At 52.2% G+C, this 10,946-nt stretch overlaps 4 protein-coding genes across 4 annotated transcripts; 2 read left to right on the forward strand and 2 right to left on the reverse strand.

Moving 5' to 3' along the window:
- Window positions 1-597: 597 nt before the first annotated feature.
- On the forward strand, window positions 598-1,932 carry ASPBRDRAFT_138424 (uncharacterized protein; the record flags this gene model as incomplete). Its single annotated transcript, XM_067618995.1, has 1 exon — window positions 598-1,932. One exon carries the CDS (start codon window positions 598-600, stop codon window positions 1,930-1,932), a length of 1,335 nt encoding a protein of 444 aa, XP_067473465.1.
- A 4,341-nt stretch (window positions 1,933-6,273) lies between these two features.
- On the forward strand, window positions 6,274-8,177 carry ASPBRDRAFT_138427 (uncharacterized protein; the record flags this gene model as incomplete). Its single annotated transcript, XM_067618996.1, has 2 exons — window positions 6,274-6,580; window positions 6,634-8,177. The coding sequence occupies 2 exons, from the start codon at window positions 6,274-6,276 to the stop codon at window positions 8,175-8,177; spliced, it is 1,851 nt and encodes a 616-aa protein (XP_067473466.1).
- A 257-nt stretch (window positions 8,178-8,434) lies between these two features.
- Window positions 8,435-9,511, reverse strand: ASPBRDRAFT_138528 (nitronate monooxygenase; the record flags this gene model as incomplete). The annotated part of the gene is made up of 1 exon (XM_067619001.1): window positions 8,435-9,511. The coding sequence occupies one exon, from the start codon at window positions 9,509-9,511 to the stop codon at window positions 8,435-8,437; it is 1,077 nt and encodes a 358-aa protein (XP_067473467.1).
- A 225-nt stretch (window positions 9,512-9,736) lies between these two features.
- Window positions 9,737-10,716, reverse strand: ASPBRDRAFT_49118 (cupin domain-containing protein). The gene has a single exon (XM_067626254.1). The coding sequence runs from the start codon at window positions 10,280-10,282 to the stop codon at window positions 9,887-9,889; it is 396 nt and encodes a 131-aa protein (XP_067473468.1). The 5' UTR covers window positions 10,283-10,716; the 3' UTR covers window positions 9,737-9,886.
- Between the last annotated feature and the right edge of the window lie 230 nt (window positions 10,717-10,946).

Here is a 10,946-nt window from a genome sequence, read left to right on the forward strand (position 1 = left end):
CTTATGTTTTTCTTCTGTATGGCGCACGAAGTAGTTAGACTTTTTTTTTTTTCTCCCAGTGTAAGCTCTTAGCTCACCTTAGTCTGACTCCGTCGACTAGTCTAGTCTGCCTTCGCATCTGTCCTGCTCTTTGCGGAATTGTCCAGTGGATTCGTTGGTCCCTGAGCGGCCCAAGCGACAGGGAGCTGCCGGCGGGGTTGCCGCTTCGGGATGAGAAAACACCATTAGACACACTTAGACACGGTTAGACACAGTCCGCGTTGCCACTAAAAAGCAATAGTTCCAACCCGATCCCAGTGGCTTCCTGACGGCTGCCATTAGTGCATCCTGGCTGACCGTGTGGTGGTTGTCTTATCACATGCTGCATCCCAAGTGTGAAAAGAGCAATATGTCCGGATCGGCACGCCACTTACAGGCGGGCGATGCCGTCTTTCTCTCTCACTTTCTCTTGCAATTCCCACTGTTGAGCACGAGCACGCAGCAGAAGGCGGTCCTCGGATGCAACCCTAATTAATCGCGCGATATCGCTGTCTCCGATGCAGACATTAACGGCGGCCGCAGTGGTCGGTCCCTCCACCAACTCCCCTGCCCTTCATCATGGTCGCTCGAGTACTGCGCTTTGCGCCTCTAGTGGCTCTAGTCATTCTCACCCTCAGCACCTTTTACTATCTCTATCGAGCCATCCACGTCGACACCCATCCGGATCTGAGTATCGGCCTCGATGCCGCCGCTGCTACTGACCGCAAAACCCTCCCCGACAGCACCGTCAGCCAACTCGTCGCCAACTCCCACCATGAGATAACCTCCCACTCGACCCCAGACGGCCGATACTTCCGCATCGACTTCCGCTCCCGCCGCGGCATCAACCCCAGCATCATCCCGCACCCTTCCAAGCCCAACACGTGGATTATCACCGCCCAGCTCCACGAACCCGGGGGCCGCCGCGACAAAGACAGCGCCTGGTTCGCCGAACTCGTCTGTGACGCCGTCTTCCAAGACCAAGGTCGCACGCTCCGCTGCATCGACCATCCCTTCATCCTCCCCATCGCTGCCACCGAAGGCAACAACGCCCTCTGCACCGGCACCCTCGCCTTCTTCGCCCTCAGCATCGGTCCTCACGATGCCCGCGTCTTCTACGGCCCGGACGCCCCGTACACCATCTACGGCTCCAACTCCGCCGTGACCTGCTTCGGTCAATGGATCCTCGACTTCCGTCTGCTGGTCGACTGGCCTGCCTCCGACACCATCACCGACTATGGCTTCCGTCGCGCTACAGAGCTCCAGCGGCCAGCAATTGCCCCGTACTTCGCCGTCGAGAAGAACTGGTTCCTCTTCTGGGATAGAGCCGGTCACGCCTACGTTCACTACGACGTAGCCCCTACAAGAGCCTTCGCGGCCCTGACTCCAGACGGATCCGTCGGAGCCGACCTCGCCCCAGCAGCAGCGAATACCGACGCAGCCTGTCTACAAAAATACCTGCCCCAAATGCAAGACCCAGACCATGAATCCATCCACCAAGCGACCAACTCCTTAGCGGTGACGTTGTGTGAGCGAGCCGACCCGGCCTGCCACCCGGATGACTCGAACACGGTCATTTTGACCATCTTCCAGCATAAGCGCTTCGTGGCGTTCCACAGTAGTTACGAGCCGTACGTGATGCTGTTTTGGCAGAGAGCGCCGTTTGAGATCTATGGGATTTCCGAACTGCCGGTGTGGATTCACGGTCGGGGGATGATGGAGGGGGAGGACGGCAACAACAATAACCAGACGGAAATGATGTATGTGACGTCGATCGGATGGAAGAGCGCCGGGCAGAAGTATCATGGGTACTTGGATGATGTGATGTTCTTGGCGTTTGGGATCGAGGATGCGGATACCGCGGGGGTGGATGTGCTTGCGGGGGATTTGGTGGGTGGAGTGGGCCATTGCTAATCCATACTTGCTTTATATTATGTTCTGTTATAGATTGGGGTAGACTGTGATGTCTTATGATTACGTTCAATGAAGATGCTGTATGATAACAATCTCTACTTCGTACCTTGGAGTTATCACTACTCTGTAGAGACTAGAGAGTAACTTGTGATCAGACCCAATGCAACCACAGCTTAAATTAACTTGGCAATTTCCGACCCGGTCCGACCTAGACTCTGTATGTCGGAATACATATTAGGACACATTAGCGTCGCTCAGGCCGCCTATGATACCTTATCTGGGTCAGCACTAAGCACTAAGCAGGTGCAGGTCAGGTGGTCACAGGTACCCCAGTGGCCTGATTGCTTAGTAGCAGAAAAGCTTTCACATGTGATGTGAGGCTTACTTTGCTTTTCTTTCCCGAGGGAAAAATAAAGCCGAGCTGTTTGTTTGTTAACTAGTTACTTGATTCCTTCCGCAGGGTCTGTTGGTAACCCCGCTTTTGTCTTATATTAGACTTTTTACGTGGTTCTAAGTTTAGCCCGTCGTGCGGAGAAACGGTTGGGATTGTTGCTTGGCAAGTTGGTAGTTGGCAGTTGGCACAGGGGATTCGCGATGGTCTGGAACGGACTTTGCACAGTAAGTTGCTCGATTGACTTCCGATTAGTTACCCAATCGGGTCTTACGTTAATGAGTAACTGTTGGGATTAACCTTGGATAAGATCATCTGACTGAGTTAGTATTTTTAAGCACTAGACAAAGGATAGGGGACGATATATCGCGCGTATCTGGGGTCCGGCTCGTAGACGGTATATACGATATTTCCGCTTAGATATATTGCAACATCGGCGCTAGTTAAATGATTATGTCATGTGTTTCTGATGTAACTGACTAACCAGTCAATGTGCAGGGTTTTATTTGCATAAGCACGGGACATATACTCATTAGCCGTACCAGGTCTAGGGATTCATATATGGCACCTTCTAGAGCTTTGGGTTCAGTATATCGTTGAACATAGCCATTGCTTGCACCTTTCATTGGTTGGATGTTTTGTCACGCAGAGATGCACCCAAAGCAAAACCAAAAACAAAAATGAAGGGAAGATAGAAAGAGACATACTAAGGGATAAATAATAAGAATAGAAGAACCTATGAAAGGCAGTATCCTATATTATTAGATCACACAAGCAACGGCAGTAGGAGCAACGGGTAATCGCCAGTGCCACTCCACATGATCCATATGAAGTTATTCTCGATTATTGATCAGTGATGAGTATATCCGGTTAAGTAGCTATAACTGACAACATGCGACTTTTTTTTTTGATGGTTTCCACAGAACGCAAGCTACTATAGCTCTTATACCTCACTAGGATCTTCTGAGGAAATCCCTTACATTGTAAGAGTCAATTACTACTCGAGATACCTGTTGAAGGTCATTTTATGTCGCTTAAAACGCCCAGCAATTGTACTCAAGTCATTGGCTCAAGATGGTTGACGACTGTTAGTCCGCCTACTGGCTACTTCTGGACTGTTGCTTTGTCGGCTGCTTGAGAAACGGGATCATACAGAGGTATGAACAGCTATTCTAGCTTTTTACCTCAGCTCACTGCATTCTAGACATCTAAAGTAGGTCGTTATACAATGTCTGACTCACAGACGGGGTAAAGACACAATAAATGCATAGGACTTCATTTTGTGACATGCACATTTATGCGTATAACCAACATGAAAGGTCTCACCAACAATTCCTCTTTTTTACAAAGTTTGCTAGCAAAATCGTCTCAAGTTAGCTATTCCACGATGCTGATAATAACGATAGATAGTAATGACAGACTTATACTTATCGTCTGGATGCTGTTTTGGCAAGTAACCGGGGTGAGGGGAATAATGACGGATTGTCGCACCAGACTGAATAGGACATTCATCAATGAAATCCCCATTCTAGGCTAGGTCGGCTACAACGTCTAAATGCTACCCAAATAGTCCACAAAGCAGTCCATGGTGAATAGTAGCGACGATTTGCCACCGTCCATTGTTCATCGCATATGGTTCTGCCGCTCCAGTACATGTATCATAAGGGCTTGTCATTCGTGATTTGGCAATCCAGAACTCGCTTCATGTCGCCTCTTTGACCTGTCACTATCACCATAATTGCGACAGCACACTTATGGTGACTTACTCAGTGAAGTAGGATGACGGTCCATACTATACAGGATCCGTTGTAAGGCCAACATCTATAAGCTATACGCCATACCCCCTTTCGTTGATAGAACAGCTTTGCGCCACTGAGCTTGTAATTAACAAACATGAGCATTGGAACCACACAAGAAGCGAAACCAAGTTAAATCTGGGAGACATTTTAGGGATAGGAAGTGTGATATCGACTTGGGTTAATGATTCGGAGCATCGTGTATGCTACTACTATATATAGCCTTTTCTCACGCCTAAAAGTCGACGATATCATGTATTGAATCATGAAAGTTTACGCGAATCCATTGATTGCTTTTCAAGAGTAGCTTTCTTCATTGGCTTGGCAGCGATCATCAACTTTAGATGGCATCTAATATCAGCTATCACAGAAACGCACTTCGGAGTAATAAATTTCTTTCATTGGAGCTCTGAATGGATAGCAAGAAATCTCAACGATTCACCAACACCGCTAAGCTAATTGCCCCTATTACCCTCTCGTATATTTCCGTGTATCCACTTGATATCACATCAGGTACCATTATGATATTGTTGGCTGGTATTGGAAAAAGAGCAATGCAAAGGCAATGGAACATAGTAGTGTGCATGCACACCACCACTCGCTAACGAATCCCAGTGGTCAAATCTTAGATTGCTACTAAGCTCAGCAATGTAACTCACCGCCTCAGACTGAATCTTCATCAATATTGTAAAGTGGTGTGATACTTCCCTCTTGACCCTCTTCCCAGGCAGGCAGATTGATTCAATGTGCTGGCAGGTAATCAGCTGTTGAATAGACTATAGTCTGTCTACCCTTTTGGTGTTTACGAGCCTATGCATAGGGGGACTTATATCAGAAACCCGACAAAATCTCGGAAAGTCATCCCCAGTCGCCCTCGCGAATACCATTGGTCCAAGTGCCTAATAGGGGGCTCAGGGACTAGAGAACCCAAGTAGCCTGGTTAATAAGGAACAATAATTATCACGCCTTTATTTGCGGCGCCTCCCAGTGGAGCGCACATTGATCTAATAGATATCAAGACTAGCAATGTCGAATTGAGGAGGGGATCTATCGCAGGAACGGATGTTGCGGGTGTGTTGCGGGTGCCCTAAAGAAAGCCTTTGTGAGCATGCTCTAATTTCCCCTATTATTGCAATCCAGCCATGCGCGATGACCCCATGGGCATCTGTGTCACGCTATGCAGGCATCATTCTGTGGCTACCCACATTCGTGAAACGACTCCCTAAGCCATGAACCTCTACATTTGGGGCTTTCAGCTCATTGCGAGCCTCTGGTCTATTAGGTGAAGGTCATAGAGGAAGATCGAAGCAGCCCTACTGGACGATCGTGCGGCCGATCGCCGGCCAGTGAACTGTGGAGCTGAACAACGCGATCAGCTTGACCAAAGGTTCAGCCTGCCATGAGCATGTCAATAATTCATTCAGTGGCAGCTAATTAGTTTCCATCCTGTGCATGTCTCGGATGCCTGTCATGTTCCTGCACATGCTGATAGATCGATTAATACGGATACGATGGCTGGATGCGTAGCTCCTGCGACGAAATTAGGTCCCAAGCCTACCGCCAAATGCCGGGATATCCGAGACCTTATATGAGATTATACTCCAAGTGACTCCAATTATAAAGAGAAGCTCCCGGAGACTCTTCGGGGTAACCGCGCCGTCCTGTTTCACGTATCCGCTGCCAAGCATCCCCTCCCCATAGGCGCCGCCGGCAATTCGACATTTGTCCGTGTTATCCTATGGTGCGTCTTCTGGACGTTTCACCATATATTAAAGACTGCTGCTGTCTTACGGCGCCCCTATCTATGACCATTGTTGCGAGTCAGGTCAATGTAGTAGCGTGGGAATATTGAGTTCTGATATAGCCTCACAGTGGAGCCATCAATCCGTTTTGGCACACCACCGGGCGGTGAGGAATCGAGACCCTAGCATCGATCAAGATGAAACCCCAGCTCCATTATCCAGGGGAATTGCCCCATCAGGTCTCGCATTCATCATGAACTATGGCACGGAAAGGCTTAGGCCACACCCTTAATTCCCACAATGGCTCTCCTGTCGCATCCTAGCCGGTCTCACCAGCCCTATATATCCCGGCGATCACCCCCGACCTCTCCAACAGCAGCAACACAGACAGCATTACCAACTATCGCCCGTCATGCGTGGCTCTTTCGCTCTTTCTTTGCTCTCTGCGGCGCTGGGCGCCTCTGCTGCCCTCACTGAATCCAACCTCGAAACCCACGTCGATGTGCTGGCACTCGACAACTCCTTCAACCCCATCGAGGCGGCCTACTGGACCAGCTATCCCCACCATCGTCGGACTCCCTTTGCCGTCTCCCCCGATGGCAAGACCGCCTATCTCGCCTACCTGGACGCCAGCGGGTCTGACGTCCATGTTACTGAGGTGGACCCGACTACCTTTGAGGCCACGGGAACCACCGTCACTATCAGCGGTGGACAAGAAGGTATGCCATTATACCACTATCTATCAATTGCAGCACCCAACTAACTACCCCAGCCGGTGGTCTTGTCGCCCACAATGACGGCTTCGCCCTCTTGACCAACGAGGCCATGCCCTCTGGCACCACCAACGCGCCTCCCAGCGACACCCCCGTCCCCGTCCTGCATCGCTACACCAACGGCAAGCAAACCTGGAAGACCTGGCTGGGTGGTCCCGACGTCCACTCCTCCGACGGTCTCTCCGCCTCCCCCGACTTGAACGGCGATCTGGTCTACTCCGAGTCCGCCGGCCTCTACGGCGCCTACTTCGTCGTGACCGACTACTCCGGCGACGCGTCCGGCCACTACGGCGACAGCATCGAATACGTTGCCGACAACGGCACCCTCGTGACCATCTCTGGCGCCTCCAGCTCCTGGGGCTGCAGTCACAACACCGGTATCGCCTTCGAGGCCGCCGACGAGCCCCCCTACGCCAGTATCTGCGCCGAGGACCAGGGCGCCATCTGGCTGAACACCAAGACCCAGGGCATGACCAACGACGGCGTCAAGATCTCCAACGAGAACACCACCAACGGTGCCTCCGGCGAACCCATGGGCGGCATGGGCGGCAGCTACAGCGGTCTGGCCCGCTTCGCCGACAGCACTCGCTACATCTTCACCTGGGTGTCCCGCGGCGCCATCGACGTGACCGAGAACACCTGGATGGGTGACGGCTACACCCACGTTAACAACCGCACTAACCCCCGCAATGTCGCCCTCGCCCTGTTCACCGACAAGTACACCAAGGTCGGCCAGCAGGCTACCTCGACCGTCGGTGCCGAGGACGGCGATAGCCAGGTCACCTGGGTGACCTCCGGGTCGAACGACTGCTCCAACGCCCACGTCGCCACCTTCGGCAACACCTCGGCCCTCATCACCTGGGAGGAGATCTCCAACCCTACCTGTGACTACATCGCCATGGGCTGCCGCGGAGAATTCGCCGGCACCTATTTCCAGCAGGTCGATTCCGAGGGCAACAAGGTCGGCGATGCCTTCAAGAGCACTGATGTCTATGTCTCCGGTGACATGGTCACCATGTCGGATGGCCGGATCTGCTGGCCGTACGTCAGCATGGAGTGGGATCTCTCCGAGACTGTCTACACTGCCGATAGCTCCAAGTACACGAAGAAGATGAGCTTTGCTTGTATTGGTGGTAGCGGTAGCTCCAACTCTACTACCGCTTCCTCCACTACTGCCAAGGCCAGCAGCTCTGCTTCTATCGCTGTCGTGAGCTCCGCTTCTGCGGCCGTGACTCACGTTGCTGCTGGCGCGGCTACCGCGTCCGTGGAGCGCGAGACTGTTTCGGAGACCCCTGTCGTTCAGAGCAGCGTCGCTGCTGTTGCTGCGCAGGCTACCTCGGCTGTTGTCTCTGCTGAGGTGCCTAGCTGGACGGTGGGTGCTGGTGAGGTTCGTCCGTCCACCTTCCAGACCCAGGTGCAGGTTCCTACCCAGGCTGCTCAGCCGGGATCCGGATCCAACTGGGGCATTAACAAGGGCTTTGGTCAGGGATTCTATCAGGAGTCTGGTCAGGGAGAGGAGACCGAGGGACACTGCCAGTTTTAGCTGTGCTGCCTTAGCTGTGGATTGAGTGGTGGTGATGATGGTCTTCTATAGTAGATAGCATCGGTAGTATAATCACAGCTCTTTCTCATCCGAAGCTCCTGAATTCTTGTAAATAGTGTGATAACCATGTGGTACACACTGGTAATAATTGAGTTTGATGCCATGTGGCACATCGAGATACACATTCTTACCAACAATGTTAACCTTACCAATTAGCTGAGTAGACTGATCCCATAATCTGGCACAACACAAACCACCTACTGCCCCAACCTCTCCAACACCTGCTCCCTCACCTCCTTGACAATCGTCTCTGCATCCTTCACCTCATGAATCAACCCAACCGACGCCCCCGCATACGTCGCCATCCTCCCCTCCGGACCCCAACCCTTATCCCCTTCCTTCGCCACCTCATCATGCAACCTCTTCAATTCCTCAAACCCTACTCCAGCCTGATGCTCCACAAACGACCGATTAATCACCGTCCTCGGACTATACTCCGCCGGCCACCCATAAACCCCTTTCAAATGATTATACAACAATGTCCTCGTAGTCCCCACCGCCCCATCCTCCGCCCTCACAACCTCCTTCTGATACCCGGGGGCAATCCTCGCCTCCGTCGCAGCCAGAAACCTCGTCCCCATCACCACCCCGGACGCACCAAGACACAGCGCCGCCGCCGCCCCACGTCCATCCGCGATCCCACCCGCCGCGAACAGCGGGATATCACTCCCCGCCATCGCATCAGCCACTTCCGGAAAGAGTGAAATCAGACCCATTCCATCCTTAGCCCGCCCGTGCCCGCCTGCTTCGGCGCCTTGCACGACAATCACGTCGGGCTTCTCTGAAGAGGTCAGCAGACGTCTGGCTTCGGATAAAGTTCCGATCTGGATCCAGATCTGGGTCCCTGGTGAAGCGGTGCGGATTCCTCGTGACCAGGTGTCGAGGAGGTTGGGTTGGTCAGCGGGTGGAGCGTAGAGCCAGACGGCGCAGGGTTTGTATTTCTGGATGGTGGTTATGGCGGTGTCGAGGTCGTCGGCCCAGAGGAGGAAGCCCACGCCGATGGGGAGGTGTGAGATGTCTGGTTTGAAGGTGGTGGTGGTGGATGATGAGGAGGATATGTGCTGACTCTCCTTTATTAAGGATGACGCTTGCTCTAGATCGGCGGCTACGTTCTGGATGCTATTGTTGAGGAAGCCCAGCCCTCCGGCGCGGGATACTGCCACGGCTAAGGCCGGGCCGGACATGACGCGCATGGGAGCGCTCACGATCAAGGGGTGGGATGTCCATGGGTAGATGCGAGAGAGGGTGGATGCGAGATGTTGAAGTCGAGTCATTCTGTCTGTATGTGTGGTTTGTCTTTGATATAGATGGATAGATGATGAAGTCGATGAAGAGGGAATAAATGAATGATGATGATGATGATGATGATGAGTATGTATGATGGTGGGGTATCGGTCCGTTGATTGCCGAGCGCGTATTGCGGCTGTTGCGGAAGGGAAGTTGGGCCGCAGTGCGGAAATATTTACCGTAAGACGAAATCAATATCATGATAGGTATAGCCTATCTCGGTTGAAGAGGACAGTTTTGATCCTCATAACAAGCAGTATTCCATCCGCTCTATAGCTCCTAACCAGCTAATCAACCCCATTCACAACAACGCCCCTCATACTCATAATCATCACCCCAACCATCTCCCCATAGCATATAACCTACTCTGCTCTTCCCCTATACTCCTCCTCACTAACCGCCTCATGCCACACCGTCTTCCCCAACCCGACGACAAAATGCGTCATCACACTCCCTTCATCCGCCCCATGCCAATGCGTCGTCCCCGCCGACGCCCACACCACATCGCCCGTCTTCAACCGTTGCGGTACTCCGCCCTTATCGCAGATCCATCCATTGCCCGCCACCACCTTGATCATCTGTCCGTGCTCGTGGGTGTGCCAGTAGGTGCGCGCGCAGGGCGTGAAGGTCACGTTGGCGATGGAGGCGTCGTTGCCGAAGTGGATGGGGTCGAGGTAGACGTCGCCGGTGAAGGTGGCGGTGGGTTTGCTGGCGCTGGTGGTGGGGTTGTGGCCTGAGGGGATTATGTGGGAGGGCATGTTGTTTCTTTGTCTTTGGGTAGGTGGTGGGTGTTGGTTTGATGAGATTGCTTGTAATGGTTGTATTAGGTGGAGGTGGTGGAAGGGTATTGATATATTGAACGGGGGATATAAAATGTTTCGTGAAAGTTGTGATTGTTCTTGCTAGGCTTTTATGAGTAACTATCCTCATATGTATATAGTAACTACATGCCAGCCCGGTGCTGCGGGGCTGCTGACAGCAGATCCACCTTTATCTCCGGACCCTGAGTTCAGGTGTCAGCACTCAGTAACTTAACTAACTAGTTAACGATTCTTAATGATGAATCAGTAGTAGCTCTGCATTGAGTTTCCGGCCTGGACCACAGTGGGGAAGTTAGTACCCCGCAGTCATCAGTGCAAGCGAGTATCCTGGTCATCAACTTGCAGCTGCATCTGCAGTTATCTCCGGGGCACCTGTCATCCACAGTCACATGACTAGATGGTATTGCGTATCCCACAATGTCTTACTTCTGATCTGAAGCCCAGTGTGTCAGGAGCGAGTAGATATGGTGGTAATAAAGAGTCAATATTACCAGTTTACGCCAGCTTGTATCAATTACACAGGCAGGTTTGATTGGTGGGGATGAACTCCGGGTAGCCAATCAACCAGACTATTCCCTCAAGCAGATTGAAGCAGAAGAGA

This window comes from Aspergillus brasiliensis, assembly GCF_001889945.1.
Source record: "Aspergillus brasiliensis CBS 101740 unplaced genomic scaffold ASPBRscaffold_22, whole genome shotgun sequence".
Taxonomy (NCBI): Eukaryota; Fungi; Ascomycota; class Eurotiomycetes; order Eurotiales; family Aspergillaceae; genus Aspergillus; species Aspergillus brasiliensis.

What these genes read in the sequence shown, in the direction of transcription:
- ASPBRDRAFT_49118 (XM_067626254.1), bottom strand. Translation starts at nt 10,282, where the DNA reads ATGCCCTCCCACATAATCCCCTCAGGCCACAACCCCACCACCAGCGCC.